General features: G+C 43.8%; 2 protein-coding genes across 3 annotated transcripts; one reads left to right on the top strand and one right to left on the bottom strand.

Annotated features, from left to right (window-relative positions):
* The first annotated feature begins 9,751 nt into the window (after positions 1-9,751).
* On the top strand, positions 9,752-12,724 carry LOC102701244 (bZIP transcription factor 29-like). The gene is made up of 4 exons (XM_006649250.2): positions 9,752-10,593; positions 10,721-10,853; positions 10,944-11,028; positions 12,233-12,724. The coding sequence occupies exons 1-4, from the start codon at positions 9,752-9,754 to the stop codon at positions 12,448-12,450; spliced, it is 1,278 nt and encodes a 425-aa protein (XP_006649313.2). The 3' UTR covers positions 12,451-12,724.
* Positions 12,725-12,935: 211 nt separating this feature from the next.
* On the bottom strand, positions 12,936-18,144 carry LOC102701522 (myosin-11). 2 transcript variants are annotated; one of them, XM_006649251.2, is made up of 13 exons: positions 17,819-18,144; positions 17,403-17,578; positions 17,212-17,315; positions 16,881-16,964; positions 16,687-16,790; positions 16,522-16,608; positions 15,875-16,077; positions 15,136-15,337; positions 15,003-15,053; positions 14,824-14,922; positions 14,654-14,713; positions 14,385-14,506; positions 12,936-14,285 (listed from the first exon to the last, which is right to left on the bottom strand). In XM_006649251.2, the coding sequence occupies exons 1-13, from the start codon at positions 18,041-18,043 to the stop codon at positions 13,154-13,156; spliced, it is 2,649 nt and encodes an 882-aa protein (XP_006649314.1). In that variant the 5' UTR covers positions 18,044-18,144; the 3' UTR covers positions 12,936-13,153. The 2 variants fall into 2 exon arrangements, with proteins under 2 accessions (XP_006649314.1, XP_015690276.1); XM_015834790.1 differs by having other exon boundaries at positions 14,385-14,509; positions 17,819-18,043.
* Between the last annotated feature and the right edge of the window lie 2,173 nt (positions 18,145-20,317).

The raw sequence follows: 20,317 nt of genomic DNA on the forward strand, positions 1-20,317 counted from the left end.
TGCTTCACTTTAACATCATTAGTTACCTAAGCAATGATAACATTTACAAAGTCCCATTTAAACTCGGATAGAGTGTTTGCATCCGCGGCCGCCAGATAGCATTATATTGTTTCCGGTTGACAAAAAGACAGATGACACCATATATATACAATCAAACTCCAAAAACATATATACATAAAAATATCAATGTAACCAGATAAAAAATGCCTGATAAGTTATTTTGGACTGTAACGGTAGCTCGTTCGTGTCACGTTGTGTACTCCCTCCGATTAAAAATACTTATCATTTAAAATAAAATTTAGTCAAACTTATACATTCCGACAACTATTTTTAAATAATAAATTTATAAAACCAAATAAATTTATATCATCTGTTTTGCAATTAAATAAAGCATTTAAGAAATAATTTGACTACCATAATTTTATAACTTTATCAAATCTTGTCTTAAATGACAAATATTTTGTTGGGAGGAGTATGTCATACATATATATCCAACTCTGGGTAAGGCAAAGGATGGATCAGTGAAGTGGGGCGGTGCATGTATGCATAGTGGCATAGTGCGGATGGGGACGGCGCCCATGCACGTACCCTCTCGCTCGGTCGGTCCGAAAGAAAAGAAGCCGGTTAGCCGGGCATCATTTGCTCGACTTCGCTACACGGATCATCCCGCTCGCGCGGTGCGCCGCCCCCCCCCCCCCCCCCCCCCACCCCCAAACACACCGCGCGCGCGTACGTACGTATACGTTGGCCCCGCCCCCCACTCCCCCACCACCACCGCGCGTACGCGTTGCGCCCTCCACGTCTCGGCGGCTCTCGTGCCGTGTCCACCCCTGCTCGAGAGCGCGCGTTTCGCGTGCCGACCCACGCCGACGCGATCGATTATTCGCTTGGTTTTTTCGCACGACGCGATCGCGGCCGCGCGCGCGGGTGGGGTGGGGGCCGGGAGGCCGGTGTTAGCGCTGCGGCCGGGACGGTTACACGCGAGGCCGGCGCCGGCGTGACCTCTCCCTTTCGCCGAGAATTAAGCAGCAGCTAGCCGGTTCGATCTGTCCCTTTTGGGTCGGTCGTTCGGTGAGGAAAGAGACGGGCAAGTTGGCTAGCAAGCATACATGTGTGAGATCCTTGGCGTAAGCGGCAAAAAGGCTAGCATGTGTTAGTGCATGCCTGGGTTGAAAAGCTTAGCTACTGTGTGACAGTAACACAGTTCTGTTCGATCTGTACTGTACTAGCTAGCTACTATATGGTCGCGCTTTCATCCTCTCTAGCTGCTTCAAGAAAAAGCCTCTTTATATACCTTTGATGCAGGAGTGATGACGTGCTAAAAAATGCTACTCCAACTGACTAAGAAAGCGAGCTAATATGCTACTAGTAGATTTTTTTGGACTCTCACTGGCGGCACACTGTGTGATTGATTTGGCGGCACGCTTATAATTTTGAAGTGTTTACATGGATGTATATACATGTGAGCCGACTTATGCATGTCTTATCTAGTGCGTCGAGAGGTGAACGGCAAGGGATCGATCATCAGAAGGATCGATATCGTAGGTTGTTACAAGTTACTATTGAAATGCTCCTACGTGGACAGAAGCTGAAGCCACATATATATGGAGGTTGGTAAAGAGAGAGTGACTGCACAACACGTTGGCTACTGGAAAAAGTGCAGAAAAGTGCAGCTGATGTAGGATAGATAGATATATAGATGGAGGGATAGATACTTGTTGCACACTCTTACCACTTTTGATACATGTGATGTGAGCATCAAGCTTGTTTCTTTCTTTTCTTTTCTTTCTATTCCTTCATCCTTTCTCTCCCCTGTACATGCTGTCTCTGCATGCATGGCTTGTCGATGCTTCCCTGCTATCATTGCTCGCCGGCCTCCATTACCGCCGTTCCATTCCAGGGTATGGAGCGCCATGGTTGTCTCGAAAGCTACTCCGCGTGAGCATGGCATTTGTCCGGACAAGCTTGCATGAGAATACTTAATCAGTAAACTGAATCAACTTCGATTGTTTAACTGGAACTTCATGATCAATGTCAGTTTGATGGAAGCTAGCTTCTTCTCTCTGTGGCCCAAAAAAATCTACCATGTTGAGTTAGCTTCTGGAACGGAATCATGCAAGAAACTGGCAGCCCCTCGGTGTGCGTGAGCCATCGATGGATTTCGTGGACTAATAACCAGCGGAATGATCGCGCGCTTCCTCTATCAAATCGATCGTTTCTCATGACGACGAGCAAAGAAACGAAATGATACGGCACAGAAAAGCTCGCAATGGTAGCAGCAGCTCGCTAGCTCATAAGTACAAGATCCTCTCTGATCTGGTCTAATGGCAGACAGACAACTGGACCATTCATCTTCTACAGTACACTGCAGTGCTTCTACTTCATCGTCTTCTTCTGCTCGGTAACATACACAGAACATAGACGATTGAGAGCAACAATTAGCTAGTGACAGTTCAGTGGTAAGATGTGTAGCTGCTCGCCTCCTTCTACTTATGATCAGTGCGAGCGACTGCCATTGCATACCTCTGCAAGGTCTGCAGCTCTGAATGCAGTGGATGGCCGGCCGGCCGGTGCCTTTGATCACTACTGCCAAATTCAGGCTGGCCACCGCACGCACACGGGCGGTTGCTGCCGATCGATCGATGCTCCTCCGCGTCGGAGACGTACGCCCTACATCATTTCGGCGCAGTGGAGGTGCTGGAGAGAGCACACGGAGGCCGCGGCCTGTGCCGGGCGGCTGATCGACATGATTCAGACTCTAGCTTGCCATCACACTTGGTAGCTAGTTTTTCAACTCATGCGAGCAATCTTTTCTCGCAAAGTTACCATCCTTTCTTTTACCTTTCTAGTTTCGTGTACCTATGATCTCCATTCACACACCAATATATGGCTGTGGGTGAAAAGCTCTGTTAAAAAGCGGCATCCATGAATTGCAGCCCACTCGATCCTGGGTGCTCTTGCGATCGATCGTTAGCTCCGGCCTGACGGCCTCCTCTTCTCCTTTTGCTGCTAGCTAGCTAGCTTTCGTCTCTCTGACTCTTCTATCCTGTAATTATTCCCGTTGTGCATTATTCTGCATTGACGTATGCGGCCTTTTGCTATTGTCTTTTCCTGTTCTTCTCTTCAAGATGATAGCAGGCTTCAGTGACTCATTGTTCCTTTCTTTACAAAAACACATATACAATGAGAGGATAAGATATTACGATGCATGCGCACAAATGCAATAACAGAAGGGATGTATATAAAAGAAAAAAAAAGGAAATAGAAAGAGATGTTATGGGTAGCAAGCTAGCTTCTGTTCTCCTTTGAAAGTTGGCCCAGTGTACAGAAGGGAAAAATTACTGAGTGGGCTGTTTAAGTTGGGCTTCAATTCTCACTCGGCCCAAAGTTTGTGTTGGATTATTTTCTTATTGGGCTAGGTGTAGACTTTATACCTCACCTGTTTCGGATTTTTGAAGCCCATGTTTTTTCCACATTTCTTCTTCTTCTTTTTATAGCTTGAACAAACAAATCTTGGAGACAGTACCAAAGTGTCAGAAGAATAACAATCGAACATCTACTGGTGCTATGTATCTTTGTGCTACGACGCAGCTTAAAGAGTCTTTCCGAGTGGTCATATAAAATTCGTCGCGTTTGAGCTGCAACCTGCAAGAAACTCTAGCTCTATCGCCCTGGCACGTGTTTCATCACGATGCGGTTTGGCGTGCCTGCAGCAGCACGGACACCGTCGTCAGCACATGCTGTGGCCTGTAGCCATCCATACACGAGAGAGCCGCATGAGACCCGATTACTGAAAACGCAAATACTACTGGGGTACGGTGCTGCGGTTCGATCTGCGCCGCGTACTGTTGGAGATGGAAGACTACTGCAGTAATCAACCTGTACGCCACGGAGGCCACAACCCATGTGGTCCTCTTCTTGACGACGCGCGTCGTCTTTTACCCTCTGCCGGAACGGCAGCAGTAAATCGCATTGCCTCCCAGTAGTCAATGGCCATTGATCACGAGCAAGCCATCGATCGATACCTGCATATATACGTACACGTCCTTGTAGTCATAGACGGTATAGTACATGCCGTGTCAGGGCTTTTCACGAGGACGGCTAGCTCACCGTGCCGATCAATCTGTGCACGCGCGCACGTACGAAATCCGCCCCCAGAGCGGCTAAAGCAGTAACAGCACCGCGAACAGGGGCGTCACGGCCGGAAACTGCAATGGTCACTGTTCTTCTCGGCAAGAATTCAGAAATTATTACTGCGTTTCCTCTGAAAATACTGCAGGTGTACGTGCGTGCGTACGTACGTTGCGGCTGGTCGGTGACACGAGTAACTAGCCCGTACATACTGATACACGTATGAAGATGATCCCCGTGCTGTGTGGTCCGGGTGCAACATCGATCCCCTACGCTCGTGACAACTGTCGTTCAATCGATCGATCGGGCCATAGCTTCGCCTAAGAATGGCCGTCAATATATAATGTCTCAGCAAATTATACCCAGAATGCAGACAAAACAGAAGGCGATAGAATCGAACCGGTCGGCTACGCCTACAGGCGGGCGGGTCAGGGCGCGCGCGCGCGGCAGGCACGTCGTCTCTTGCATCTGAAACAAAAGCGGGCGATGTGATCGGCACCACGGGCCGTCGCCGCGCGCTCGTCCCGTGGAGAATCCGCATAGAATACTCCACTATTGCAAGTGTTCCATTCGGTCGCCTCACAGCTTCCACGGGACGGGCGAAGAGAGAAGGGCGTCACGAGCGCGCGTCGTGGCGACCGCGAGCAGGGGAGGGCAACGCAGCGCGCACTGGGGGTCCACGCGGTTTCCTCCGCCCAAAAAAGCAGCTTTCTCCTTGGTCGTCGTCGCTTTTCCAACCCCGTGAAATCGCCCCCGTCTTCCACACCGGCCGTGGCTGCTCCGGAAAATGCCTTTGGAGCTAGCAGTAGTAGCTTTTTGTGTTATGCAACCATGTGGCGGCAGTGCTTGCTATGCACTTGACGAAGATTGTGATGTACTATGATCTGTTCATCTAACGGCTGTACATTCATCGTGATTAATAAAATACGTGTCTTGGACTTGACCGGGTGCTTCCGATGCACGTGATGTGTTGCGGAGGGGCTCACTGGCTCAGGAGGGTGCACCAGCACCACCGACTGCAAATACATGCAGATCCACAGCTCGGCGAGGTGGCTTCAGCTTGGCGGCCAAGAAACAGAGTGTTTTTTTTAATTGTGGCATCCTTCGAAAGTTATACCAGGAAAACAATGAGTAATAGGTCTCGTGTATTTGTGTACACTAAAACTTACCTACGTCTAGTGGCCGAGCCAGATTTTTTTTAAAAAAACATAGGGCTCAGTTAGTTGAATTTATATAATTTTACCTTTATCTTCTTGTTTTTGAAGTTTTAAAATAAAATTTCAATGCATATTCAGGATAAGAGTAGGGCTACAGCCTACCCGTCCTACTCCTATCTCCGCCCCTGCCTACGTCTTAAAATGTAAATTTATATGTTGTTTAACAGAGATTAAGGTTATAAAGAAAAGATTATGGTACTTAATAAATGAGGAACAAATAAGGTAAAAGGGTATCACCCCCATCTTTTCGCTTTTACTCATGTTTATAAAAAAATTAAATTTTCAATCTTAAATTTGAGGTTAATTTTCGGTTTTTCATCCAAGTTTATTTTCGGCATTGATTTTTAGATCACTAACAATTCATAGATAAAAGTTTTATTAATAAATATTTTTTTTACGAATATGTTGTCGATCCCCCCTCGATTAATTGTACATTCTCAGGGACTAGCAACCCTGATGAGTGAGGACCACTTGGGCTCGTCGATGGACCACACTACCATGATAGTATATAGTTTCCATAATACTAATATGTATAATCGTATCTGCATTTACCCATGCTCTAATACATTTCTAGAAGTATTTTCGGCTTCTATATAGCAGAGATACACACACATGAAACAATTACAAATAGTACTAAGACCATCGACCCTGACACTAGATCACCACTTGTGTCTTGCAGTCTTGGGGTAAAATATTCCTTAACCATCTTTTCCAACTATAGACAAGCCTTGAATCTTTTAATTTTAAAATAAACATTAGAAGACTTCCTCCGTAGCAGGGTAAGTATTTCTAGGATTTAAATCTTATACCAAATATAATTATTTTTTATACTATTTGTAGTACTATTTATTATATTAATCACTTCTCATTTTATCTCCATACAGTGGGTTATTGTTTGGCTTTTTTAATAAAAAACAAAATGATATATTTACAAATAAAAAATTATTTGTGAATAAATATTTTATATATGTATTCTTAGTGATCTATAAACCAATGTTGAAAATAAACTTTGGTGAAAAAACTAAAATTAACTCCAAATTTAAAGTTAAAAAGTCAAAATTTGACTTATAAACAAAAGCACAAGTAAAAAGATGGAGATCCAATTGTTTAAATGAGCGAAATATACATGTGTGAGCTGGTTCGGAAGTGCACTGGACAAAACAACATTTTTTTTTTCTTGCCGAAGAGAGTATATTTTACATTTTTACTGCCAGCTTAGAAATAGTATGAAGCTTAAGTCCGAGTGAAACAAGCATGAAAACATACTCTTTTCCACAAATAAAATATAAACATGTTGATATCCAACTGGCTCTACAGTGTATGAATACACCGCCGTCTCACTCAACGGCGGATCCACCACACTCGGACTCATCACTGAATGTTTGATTTGAATTTCTATATATGTAATTGGAGGGTTTGAAGCCAGCATTTTCTGAAAAAAAAAGTTACAGTTAAGTTCATGGTTCTAAGAGCCTCCTAGGTCCACCATTGATCTGCCCATGCAATAGGGAGACATGTTTCAGAAATCCCTGTAGGGAATGAGCAGGGATCCAACAGGAGGCCCGTACAAAAAACCTTGCAGGCAGAAACCTCCATGAATGAATGCCTTGATTGCATGCCGGGCAGCCACCCCACATTCGCAGCAGCATGCAGCTGACACCGATCAGCAAGGCACACGTACTGACGTACGTACGTCCGAGGTTGGCCAGCCTATTGGAACATGCCCGGTGCAATGCGCTACTACGAGTGACGACGCAACACGCACCATAAAGTGTGCGTCATCCCTAAACGGGATATTTAAGTATTTGTTACTTTTAATGTGATAATATATATATATATATATATATATATATATATATATATATATATATGATATGTGAATGTCACTGTAGGGCAATAAAAAGTAATTGAATGACCCTCTTGTTGTTCTTCGCCTCATGGTGGTGGCTGCAAAATTACTAATCTCTAAACAGCAAATCAAACAAAAAATACAAGCTAGCTCATTTATACGTAAAATTGGATAAAAGCAGTGTAATGTGTTATAACAAGTGATAATTCAACATGGGCATATATTTGTTAATCACCCTTTCCCATGTCGATGAAGTAAAAATTTAATAACTGTTAGATAGATAGTAAACCAACAAAGCCAGTGCAATCTGGCTTGAATATGTGTAAAATGGTATAAATGTGGTGTTGTGTGCTATGATAATTAGAAATATAATACGTGCATTCGTTCGTTTTAGCACACTACTTGCGCCAATAGATACCAACATTGCCAGTCCTTCGACATTAAACTTGAAAGAACACTACAAGTTGGGTTGCCTATATATAAAATGGCACAAAAATATAGTGTGTTGTGACTTGCGGCAATGCAACGCGCACATCCATCCGTTTTGTCACCCTTTCACCCATGCTAGTGATTGCCAAAAATGCCAACTCATATACAGTATACCATTAGAGGCTAGTGCAAGTTGGCTCGCTGTGTATGAAACGACACAAGAATACTGCAGTATGCTGCGATAGGTGGAAATATAGCACACCCATCAATCCATTTTATCACTCTTCCCTCGTATCAATGGTTGTGAAAATTGCCAACCCCTAAACAATAATCCAGCAAGAAGAGTACAAGTTGGCTTCCCTACATGTAAAACGGTACTAAAGTAATACAGGGTTCTACAACATATAACAACACAACGCACATGCATCTATTCGTTTCATCGCCCTTCCACCACACCGGTGGTTGCCAATTTGGTAGCCTCTCGCTAGTAAACCAACAAGGATAGTACAAGTTGGATTGCCTATGTAAAATAGCATAAAATTTATATAGTGTACTATAACAGGTGGCAACGCAACACCCATATCCATCCATTTTGTCGTCCTCCCCCCTGCACCAGTGGTTGCCAAAAATGCCAACCCATGGGCAGCATACCAGTAGAGGCCAATACAAGTTGGCTCGCCAATGTATAAAACGACACAAGAGTGCTGTAGTATGTTGTGACAGGTGGCAACATAGTACACCCACCAATCCATTTTATCACTCTTCTCTCGTGCCTATGGTTACAAAAATTGACAACCCATGGACAATAATCTAGTAAAGAGAGTGTAAGTTGGCTTCACTATATGTAAAATGGTACTAAAGTAATACAGTGTTCTACAACACATGGCAACACAACACACACGTATCCATCCATTTTATCACCCTTTCACCATATCAGCGGCTACAAATTTGGTAGCCTCTTTTAAACCAGCAATGACAATACAAGTTGGATTGCCTATGTGTAAATGGCACAAAATTGATAGTGTGTGGCGACAAGTGGCAACACAACACGCACATCCACCTATTTTGTCGCTCTTTCACCCGCGCTACTGGTTGCCAAAAATGCCAATCCATTGGCAGTATATCAGTAGAGGCCAATGTAAGCTGGCTCACCTATGTATAAAACAACACTAGAGTACTACAGTATGTTATAACAGGTGGCAACATAGCACACCCATCAATCTATTTTATCACTCATCTCTCGTGCCATTGGCTACGAAAATTGCCAACCCCTAGATAATAATCCAGCAAGGAGAGTGTAAGCTGGCCGTCCCATGTGTAAAACGGTACTAAAGTAATACAATGTTCTACAGCATAGTGCACACACATCCATCCATTTTATCATCCATCCATCTCTCGACAATAAACCAGCAAGGACAGTACAAGCTGGCTCACCTGTATGTAAAACGGCACAAAAGTAGTGCAGTATGCTATAACAGATGGCAACACGATGCACGCGCATCCATCCATTTGGTTACCGTTTTTCCCGCACCAGTGGTATGGGCAGTAAACCAGCAAGAACAGTACAGGTTGGCTCGTCTGTATATAAAACGGTACAAAAATAATGGTGTGCGCTGGGATGAACGGCAATACAACGTAACACGACGCGCGCGTCCATTCGTTTCGTCGCCCTTTCCCACACCGGCCGGCGGCTACCAAAACTGACAAGTAAATCAGCAAGGGCAATGTGTAGCTGGGATTCACATGCTTTTGCGTAAAACGGTACAAAAGTGGTGCGGGGCGCATATAGCCAAGGCAGACGAGCAGAGGCAGAAAGAGAGAAAGAAACCGACCCGAGCAAAGTGAAACACACGAGACGAGACGAGAGAAGAGGAGAGGCGAGGGAATCAGGCAAACCCCACCCCACCCCACCCCACCGCACCGGAACCACCACCTCACCAACGTCGTCACCCGGCGCCGATTTAATACCCCTTAAAAGCGACCCGATCCCCAGGCCGCGCACGGCAAAAAAACCCCATTCCTCCGTCCTCCCGCTGCTGCGTCCCGCGTGTGCACCGCCCGTTCGCGGAGCCGATTTACACCGGCCTCTCCCTCTCTCTCTCTCTCGCTATAAGCTAGAGCTATCATGAACGGTGGCATCGGTGACGCGCTGATGCAGGTGCAGGTGCAGGCGCCGCCGCCGGGGATGTCTCTGGCGCCGGCGTTGCCGATGGTGGCGGCGACCTTCGTGGGCGCTGAGCCGGCCAGCAAGCCGAGGGCCGCGGGGCTGCCACCAACGCCGCCGCAGCAGGTTTTCGCCGGCCAGCGCCCGGCGGCGGCGGGCGGCGACGTGTGCATGGAGGACTCGGTGGCGCAAGGTGCTGGGCTGCCGCCGCGCAAGGCGCACCGCCGCTCCAGCAGCGACGTGTCGTTCGGGTACTTGGGTGGGCAGCACCATCTCCTCCCGCCGCCCAAGGTGGAGGCCGGGTGGGCCCACCTCGGCGGCGGCGCGGTGGCCGCCGATGATCTGTTCACCGCGTACATGAACCTGGAGGGGCTGGACGGGCTCAACTCCTCGGATGACCGCGGCCACGACGAAGGGGACAGCCGCGGGAGCAGCTTCAAGACCAACGGCGCCGACAGCAGCGAGAACGAGTCGGAGGAGTGCGCCGACGACACCCGCGGCGGGATCCGCCTATGGGCCGACGGAACCGAGAGGAGGGAGGGCGTCAAGAGGAACGCCACCGGGGAGCCGGCCGCCGTGCCGCTGGCCCGGCACGCCAGGAGCCTGTCCATGGACAGCCTCATCGGTAAGTTCAACTTCACGGCAACAGCGGCGGCCGCGGCGGCGAATGGTGCCGGCTTGGGGCCGAACAGGTTCAGCCTGGAATTCGGCAGCGGCGAGTTCACCACCGTCGAGATGAAGAAGATCATGGCCGACGAGAAGCTGGCCGAGATGGCGCTCGCCGACCCAAAGCGCGTCAAGAGGTAATCACACGATCACTCGCCATTCTCGATCATCTCAACGATTGTTACAAATGGCATTGTGTGCCACGCCATGAGACGATGGGATCAACTGATCGCCGAGAGGTTGCTCGATCCGGATGCAATGTAGGGTGCTGGCGAACAGGCAGTCGGCGGCGAGGTCCAAGGAGAGGAAGATGCGCTACATCGCGGAGCTGGAGCAGAAGGTGCAGATCCTGCAGTCGGAGGCCACCAAGCTGTCCACGCAGGTCACCATCCTGCAGGTACCCCGCTTTCTCGTGCACTTGCCGTCTCATCTTAATTTTTCTTTCCTGCGTGAAATCAACACGGTCGTATCTTGTGCGTGTTGGCAGCGCGACTCGGCGGGGCTCGCGACGCAGAACAACGAGCTCAAGTTCAGGCTGCAGGCCATGGAGCAGCAGGCGCATCTGCGCGACGGTACGTGCGTCCCTTACCCCCTCGCTCTCCTCCTCCTGCTGTGTTGTGCTCGCCAACGTCGTTCAGATGTGCTTGGCACTAGACGTAGCACAATCTTGGATAAGGGGGTGTTTAGTCGGTGAAATAAAAATTTTTACGTTTTACATCAGACGTTTGACCGGATGTTAGAAGAAAAAACGAATTTCACGGCTGGTATGAAAACCGCGAGACGAATCTTAGCGCATGTGGGTTAATGTAGTATTTATGGCTAATCATATACTAATCAGGCTTAAAAGATTCGTCTTATGATTTCTCATATAATTGTGCAATTAGTTTTTTGATTTATCTATGTTTAATACTCTATTTAGGTATCTAAAGATTTGATGCGATGTTTTTGAGTGAAAATTTTTAGGAACTAAACGAGGCCTAAGTTATTGACGTTGACATGCTTGCTTGTCCTAGCTAGTGCTTGTCAACCGTTTGCCCATATAAGCTCAGCTCGTGTTTGCACTTGGAGGTAACTTGGCTAGCTAGGCTCGGTGGTTGGTAGTTAAGCTTTTCTTTATGTATATTTCTCGCCGGGAACCGGTGGTCGTTAGCATGTAGTGGTACTGGTAGGGAGGACATGCCTTGGCAATCATCCAAGAACGAAGATTTGCCTTTGTGCGTGCCTTTCCTCCCAATCAAGATAAAATATATGCCCTGTGGTGCCTCTCAAGTCTGAAACTGTTAGTTGCTAGCATGTTAGTAGGAGCCTGCAGTCCCGTGTAGGAGAAGAATGTTTTGGAGTATTCCGATTCTGCGGTGACTTCTCCGTATTGCCACCCTCGTTTTCAGGGCTTTCACATATCAGTGTTTCTCCTTGGATGCCATGTTGCCATGTGATAGCCACATTTCCTTTTTTTTTCCCTCTCACAAGTAGTCCGTCGTTCCAGGAATCTACACTGGTCTAGGATGTCTATTGCCTTTTGCATAATGTACCTGACTTCATCCTTAAGGTTAATCCATCTGTCATGGAGTATATGTAGTGGTTGTAGATTTAACTAGGTGAATTCATCCTATTGCATTATCCTGTTAAACATTGCACCATGAAAGCATGCCATGAATAGAGTTCAGGAGTGAATTGAAAAAAAAAATAGAGTTCAGGAGTTGTTTACTTGTCAGTTCTGGTTTTGATTTTTGATGCCCAACTGCTGACTGCTGGCCGTTCTCTCGTGTTGGACAGCTTTGAATGAGGCACTGACAACAGAAGTCCAACGCCTGAAACTCGCCACCGCTGAGCTCGGAGATACTTGCTCGTCCAGCGGTCTAGTTCAGCAGATCCAACTCAATACTCAGAATCAGATGTTCCAACTGCAGCAACCGCAGCAGGCTATACCATTCTATCAACTGCAGCAGACACAACAGAACGGTGCAGCGAAGAACAATGAAGCAAATGAATGATTCCAGAGGCATTTTGGGCTAGTTCATGGAGAAAGAATGTCGGTTTAGATGAGCTGAATTCGCATGATTTCCTAACTCATTTGTTTTAATATTGTTAATAATCACCTTGCATTTTTCTAGGCGGTGGTTGGTGAACCTCCTTTTTTTACCTTTCAATGTTCATTGATTCTTTGGATGATACAGTTGTCGTTTAAGTTACCAAACTGATGAAGCTGTAGCTCATTATTATTCTTTTGTAGTAATATCTAGTCCTATTTATCGAGTGTTTTGTGTACCCCGATTCGTTAGGACACACCAGTATTCAACCAAAGAACAATATTAACCTCATTATTTCACTTTTGCTTATGCTTATAAGCCAAAATCTGAATTTTCAACTTTAAATTTAAAGTTGATTTTAAGGTTTTTATCGTATTTTATTTTTTTAGCCTTGTCTTTTAAATTACTAAGAATACACATAAAAATTTTATTCACAGATTATGTTGGATTTGTAAATGACATTTGATTTTTTTCCTGAATCACCCAAACAATCACCCCCGTGGTGAACATTACATAAAATTGACATTAACAACCATACACAATACTTAAATGATACAGTAAATTAGAAAAAAAAATGCTTGGAATCGAAATGTTACAAGCTCATACCCGAGTGCAGGATAAAAATGGCTGATGAGATATTTACGAGAAAAATTAGCAGCCTTTTAGCCTAGCCAACAGAATCTTCAACCATGACCTCCTCACTGTCGCTACTTGTATCCTCCGCCTCACTGCCTTCCTCAGTCTCGGCATCAGACATCAAATCGTCTTTTCCAACACCACTTCCTGGGAGTTGTTTTCTGAAATCTGGATCAACAATTTCAATCATAGCATTAAGAATACGATGATGATCAGTTATTTTGGTGATAACATTATCAATATTACTCTGACTCCCAGCAGCCTGTCCATCGGAATTCACCGAAGCATCAACTGCTGTGACCCCTCTGACATTTTCGTCCTGCTCCCCAGCATGGTCCGTAGCCTCCCCCAAGCTCCTAGGAGACTCATTCTCCCCATTGACAGATGGACCTGTTTCCACTGCCCAGCTACCAGCAACTTCTGAGGCCAACAAATCAGCTGTCCCAATAGTTCTGGTTTGGATGTCCTCATGTTTGTTCTCAGAACAGCCAACCTCATGTTTTTGTTCGGAACAGTGACCAATGCCACCTTTGAGAGCTAATGATGGTTCCTCATTTCGTTGCGATTGCCCTCCATCATTGCAAATCAAAGTGGTTTCATCATTCTCTTGTGGTTGCATTTCATCATCTAGCTGCATGGTATCACCTCCCATATCGCTAAATCTTTGAAGAGCTGAATTCTGATCACGACAGCCAATGTTACCAGCTTGGCTTTCTGTCTCAGGAACTTGCTCTGTATCTGTTGGCTCTAGCTCTGGAGCTGTAGCAGCATGATCACCATGTGAATCAGACCTGAATCTCTCTGTTGGTGTTTCTGGACTATTGCACTCCTGAGTGTTTGCACCTTCAACTCTGGTAAAATCATCCTGTTGCTCAGTCTCCTTGGAATCATCACCACTGGAACTTTGTTCACTTGCCTGGGCATTCTCTGTTGAAGCACCAGAAGCTTCCATTGTATTTTTTGAGTAGTCTACCCTTACACGGGCATTGTCAGCTGTTACGGTTGCCAGTGGCACCTTATTGAGATCATCGCCCATTATAGTGTTCTCATAATTCTCTTCATCCTCCAGAGTTCTCTGCATAGCTTTAAGCTGTTCCTGCTGTTTTGCGAACAGAGAAGATATTTCCTCTGTAGTTGAATAGAAAGCACGCAGCTGAGTCTCCCTGCAGTACGCAGCAAAGGAAAGAAAAGGAGGTAAGCTGATTTGAAGCTTCACAAACTTGGGTTTCATCTCTATCTGAAACTCGAATATTGTTTCTTACCGTAAAATAATTCTCTCTCTTGCTCCTTGATACCTCTGTTTCTCAATTGATAGATCTCTAATTGTAGCAGCTATTTCAAGCTCAAGAGCTGATACCTTTGCCCATGCTTCTTCCCGAGCAGCCTGCTAACAGAAGAACACAAATAATCAGCTTGTAAGTAAACAAGAGCAGTCCTCTATTCATGAAGACCAGGGAAGATTAGCTTATGTGATGAAAAAATCAAAGCGGCAGAATGAATCAAATGAAGTTAACTTGAAATCTTTTTCTACCTTCTCATGCTCAAGTTCTTTCTTCACTTTTCTCAATTCTGTTTCCAGTTTCTCTGCTTTCTGCCATTGCAGTGGAGGAGGAAGTGGGAAAAGGATGTTATATACATTCAAAGAATGGCAAATGAAAACAACCCAGAGCTAACATCTGATAACATGTGCACGACAGTAACCTTCTGATTGTTGGAAGATACAAGTTGCTCATCCTGAAGTTGAGCTTCCAGTTCTCTCGCTTTTTTCTCAGACGTTACAAGGTTCTCTCGAGTGTCTTCCTGAATGTGAAGGAAAAAAAAAAACTGTGGTAAGAAAAGGAATGAAAGCGTTCTAATAAACAACAGCAAAAAAAGCATACTAGCTTAGATCTCAACGTTTCCACAAGCAAACGGATTTCCTTTTCAGATTCCTGAAAATAAATCGAAAGGTCAATGCAATACATTATTTCCAATTCCTGACCATGCCTAGAAATGGAAAGAAAAAGGTAAAACCTGAAGCTTGCTAATAACTTCTTTCTGTTCTCGTTGTTGTCTAAGGTAAGCCTCAGCCTGTCTATTGATTTCTTCTTGAGCTTCTGCATTCGCTTTATGCAATGCAGACTTTAAGTCTTCTGCAGCCTTATCACGCTCTTCTCTTCGCAAGTTTCTTTCCTCACTTAGCTGTGCCTCAAGCTCACATATATTTGATTTCTGGCTGAAAACATATAAGTGGAGAGTGATGTTAAACTTGATCTTTCTGTCTGCTGAAAATGCCTAAATGTCTATCCACAAGAACATCTCACTTTTCTACTTGGATCAACTGAAGTCTTACTTGGCCTGTGACACATGAATTTTATGGGAATTTTCTACGGAACAGAACAATCCCTCTGGAATTCTTATCAAAATCCTTTATTCCAAACAAGAGTGTTTTATGGATTCTCGAATCCATGTGCCCTCTAACATATGAGATCCTGAAGTAAACTAGCCAAATTTCCTAGTCTCACACAATTATACTATTAGATAATAATATGCTTGTATTTTGCAAAAAATAAAGGTGAAATATACCTGTGTTTTTTATATGACCTTACTGATCATAACTGAAAAATATATCTGCATTATTCTTATCTTTTATTTCCAATTAATGTCATGTCTTTTAACATCATGCTAATAACACTATATATGGAAAATGAAAAGTTATGGGTAAGTCTCTCTATTGCCACAAAGCATTAATCAAAAGAACAGAAAAAATAACCTCTGAATTATCTCATCAGCCTCCGCACGTGATTGCTTATATGCGTCAAGCCTCTCATCCAGATCTTTTATTGAATTCTGCAGCTCTGTATTTGATGTACTAAGTGAATCTATTTGTTTCTGCTTGTCCTCTAGTGTTTGCTGAAGAGATTTTGCTTGATCAACATAAGAACTTGATATAATCTCTTTCAACTCCTTCAATTCCTACATCATCAGATTTGCAAAAGATTCAGATATAGGAAAGGGGAATAATGAGCGCACGAGCCACACATATTTGACAAAATATAATATATTCTTTGACAAAATAAGGGCAATTTAAACGGAAAACACCAGTACATTCACTTCTGGGAGAGGGATGGTTTAACCAGCAGAAGACATTTTCTAAAATGTCTTCCAGGCCAGGTTGATAGCTATTTAGATAGCTTGGCAACACTGGCAAAAAATTAATTGACATTAGAATATGGAATATCATCATTAATTTAGTAGACTAGAGGGACATTAGAAGTGGCAGTAGACAGTACCACTGTGTCATGCAGTACAAAAGGGGCAAATATCCTATACCCTAGAAGACACACAACACCGAGGTGCAAAACCAAAACATGCCATATTGCCATGTGAAAAAGGAGGTAACACAAACATAGTAGATACCTTTTCATGCTGTACTTCAGAAATTTTAATTTGAGTTCTCAAAGTCTCAATTGTGACAACATGTTCCTCAAGTTGTTCCCTGAGCTCCTGCGTGGATTTTTGCTAATTAAGATTAAGAAACTGTCATGGCAATAAAAAACTACCATCTTGAAAGGGTCAACTTACAGCATTAGATTTTTCTAGTCGGCGAACATCATCTAGTGAAACAGGACCATCGAGGGAACCAATCCCAAGACCCTTCAGTCTCTTGCTTTCAGAACGGATCTCATCTTTAAGATCAAACACAAATTGTGGCATATATTGTTACTAGCTGGAAGATTTAATCACCAAACCTTAAGAGAGCACATGTTCCCTCTTACCTGACTTCCTTTTAAGGATTGTAACTTCATTATCTGTGCAACTGACAGCATTAACTTCACGGTAGACAAATGCATAGGAAGTATCTGCAGATCGAACATGTCTCATAAACGGACAGAAAAAGCTTGATATCAATTATATACAAGAAAAACGATGAAAATGTATGCAAGGTAAAACAAGAAAAACACAGTAAATATAATCGAGTACAAAGAGGTAAACTAGCAGGGGCAATGTGCAGGAAAACTCTTTAAAAGGGTACGAGCCAATGAATATCGTAATCTTTAAAAGAACAATAGGCTTGGATTAGAGAGTGGAATAAGAGCAGAATCTTACTGTCATGAGGAGCTGAGACAAGTGATATAATGTCCCCATGATTAAGCTTGGTTGGAGGTGAAGTTTTCTTAAGCTTTGTCCAGTTGATGAATGTCCCATTTGAGCTGCAGTGATACAATAAATTAGTTTAAGAAAGGGAACTGTTTATTGCAATACATGACAGAGATAACCAGAAGAACAAAAAAAAAAACCTTGTGTCCTTGAGGAAAACAGGTACAGGCTCATTGCGGTTCAGCTCCCCCAACACGGTGTCCCTATATATCTTGCAATGTTTCGCACTGATCTGCGGACAAGAAATCCTGAAGCTGGCTTCCTGAACGATGCGGCCTAGGTAGTGCTCATCAGCGCTCAAAAGAATGTTCATTCCCTTCAGTGAATCAAAATGAATCCGATCAGCTAACTCAGCAAATGATTCAATCTTCAACTTTTTCATGCACAGCTAACAATTGATAAAAGACCATGAATTTCTAGAGAAGTTAGTGAGCTGATTAAATGCATTAAAACCGAGGCAGCCAAAACAAAATACAGGAACATGGCAATGCTCAGTACTAGCAGTTCCGGAAGGAAACATTGTGGGGTTTAGGGTTAGGGTTTAAGGGGAGGGGACCTCAGGGCGCAGGCGAGCATTCTTAGAGATGGCCGTCAGGACAGCCCAGACGCCATCCTCTGGGTTCTGTACGGGCTGGTCGGCGAACTTGCGCGCCACCGCGCGCATCTCTCCGGGTGACACCGGCGTGGGCTTGGTCGGGGTGGCCGCATTGCAGGAGGCCTCATCCTTCGTCGCCGTCTTCGGCGTCACCAACAGCTCGCTCGACGGGTGCGGCGCCGCCATTGCGGGCGGCGGCCTCAGGGGGGGGTACGCGCGGCGGAGGACGGCGGGAGAGGGCGGCTGGGATCGCGGGAAAAGGCGGACGGCGACGGGAGCGAGTGGTAGTGGAGCGCGTGGGCGTTCGTGGAGTCGGAAGAGAGGGAGAAGTTACAAGCTTTGAGATTTGCGTCGGTGAAGATTAGCCCATCCTGGCCGTTAGATCGAGACCAGAGACCGAACCGAATCGTCCTGGAGAAGGAACCAGGTGGTCCAGGTGGCGTTACACTTTACCCACCAACCCTATTTTTGCCCAGCGCGTATAAAAATAGCAGTAAATCTGTGTACATGGAATATATCTTTACTTTAGGACTGATTTATGTAGCTATAGATTCTATCGTTTAAGACTTCTTTTGACAAAAGAAGATTTTAGGAAAATCTGTAGCTAAAAGAAGCTTTCCAAACAGATCTTTTATCAAGTCAGAAAAAAAAAACACCACGTCCTCTCTCACCACGCCATGTAAAAATCATCGCTTTCATAACAATCAGAAAAAAAATCAAGTGTTTTCTTAAAAATATCATTTCTTTTATTTTCTCTATGTGTTGACGTGCACTTGTGCAGTCCATTAGTAATTATATCGATCTGTTGTATTGAATTAGTTTATTGATACAGAGAGTGTAGCACTCGCACGGTTTATATTTATATATGTCACCAAGTACAAAATATTTATCGTTTATAAATAGATTTAGTTAAAAAATTATGACGAGCAAACTTGTGTTGAAATTAATATATAAAATATAATGTTAGAATATAAGATTTTTTAACATTACATATATTAATATAAGTACTAGTGAATATAGCCACATATTAACCATAAGCATTAATCAATAGATAAAATTAGACACATCTAAAATGTTTTATAATATGAAATGAATGAAGGAGTAATAAGTTCATGGTATTATGTAAGTACTTTTAGAGAGAATGTATGTGTACTATTTGTCCGGTATTTAAACTAAGCATTTAAGGAATTACTGATAAAATTTTGACCAAATCTAGTTCTAAATGCTAAATAGTTTTGATCGGAGAGAGTATCGTCTCTTTTTAAAAGATAAACATGTAAATTATATGAGTACACAATATACTAAGAATTAATCTTTTCGTTATAATCTCCTCATTGAAAATTATCAGTGCTTAAACTTACGACGCTATTAGTCAATGCACAGTTACACGTGAGCAGAGGAAATAGTATTGTATGCACTACGTGGATGTTCACTCGAGTGGATAAAATACGTGCAACCGTGGATAAAACACTCTCCCTACCCCAACGATATTTATGGTGAAATCTAACATCACGGTTTTTCTCAAGTTAGCAAAATACCCGTCGTGGTAATGGAAATAGAAAGTCACATCTCAATATATTACAAGGAGAAAATTTATTTTGAAATTTTGAGCTTAAGTTTATAATTGATCGGTTTTTTGCTTGTCGAGTGCTGCTGTAAATGGTATCAAGGAGAGGTGATAACTATTACCCCTAGCATGTACTGGTGATATACAAATTGGATAATGGGAGAGTTATTAATCTCAACCTGGAGTACATTAGACTTTAAGGATGCCACATTGCTACGTCATTACTTCAAGGTCATCGAATTCAAAATAACCATCCAACAGCTCGATTTACGTAGCAGCACGGCGTCGGCAAGCCCGTAAGTCCGTCCGTAACCCCAGTTGTTTATGTAGTTAGAGAGGGTATATTTAGCTTTTTCATGAAAAAAACAAAACATAATATTTGTGAAAAAAAAATAATTTATTAAAAGTATTTATATATGTATTCCCAATGATATAAAAGTCAAGTCTGAAAAATAAACTCTCGTGATATTTTTAAATCAACTATAAATTTAAAGCTAAAAATTTAAATTTTAACCTATAAACATAAATAGAAGCAAAGCAACAGATGGAGTTGAAATTACTGAATCAGGTTAGACCTTTTGTATCCCAAAATAGACAGGTATGACACTTTCCTCTCATCCGTTTCCGTTTCCGCAATGTTTCATCGTGGCATTTGTGTTCATTTCGACTTTTTGAGCATATGGTACTCATTCTAGATAAACAAGGACGCATGGATGACATCGTTTTCATCCATGGCAATGCTTTATGGAGGTTGGTTAACCAATTTGGACAGAGACCTCTCTCGCATTGTCCATGCGTGTTGCATGAGTGCACACAGCGAGAGTTGAAAGCCATGGCAGTGGAAGTGGAACGCATCATCATCGATCGTCGGGCAAGCAACCACGTCAGTTCCA

This window comes from Oryza brachyantha, chromosome 3 (genome assembly GCF_000231095.2).
Source record: "Oryza brachyantha chromosome 3, ObraRS2, whole genome shotgun sequence".
NCBI lineage: Eukaryota > Viridiplantae > Streptophyta > Magnoliopsida > Poales > Poaceae > Oryza > Oryza brachyantha.

What these genes read in the sequence shown, in the direction of transcription:
- LOC102701244 (XM_006649250.2), top strand. Translation starts at nt 9,752, where the DNA reads ATGAACGGTGGCATCGGTGACGCGCTGATGCAGGTGCAGGTGCAGGCG. An exon ending in GACCCAAAGCGCGTCAAGAG is followed by an intron (nt 10,594 to 10,720) that starts GTAATCACACGA and finishes GATGCAATGTAG; the next exon opens with GGTGCTGGCGAACAGGCAGT. An exon ending in GCAGGCGCATCTGCGCGACG is followed by an intron (nt 11,029 to 12,232) that starts GTACGTGCGTCC and finishes CGTGTTGGACAG; the next exon opens with CTTTGAATGAGGCACTGACA.
- LOC102701522 (XM_015834790.1), bottom strand. Translation starts at nt 18,043, where the DNA reads ATGGCGGCGCCGCACCCGTCGAGCGAGCTGTTGGTGACGCCGAAGACG. An exon ending in ATGCTCGCCTGCGCCCTGAG is followed by an intron (nt 17,579 to 17,818) that starts GTCCCCTCCCCT and finishes GATTCACTGAAG; the next exon opens with GGAATGAACATTCTTTTGAG. An exon ending in GACTAGAAAAATCTAATGCT is followed by an intron (nt 16,609 to 16,686) that starts GTAAGTTGACCC and finishes AAATCCACGCAG; the next exon opens with GAGCTCAGGGAACAACTTGA.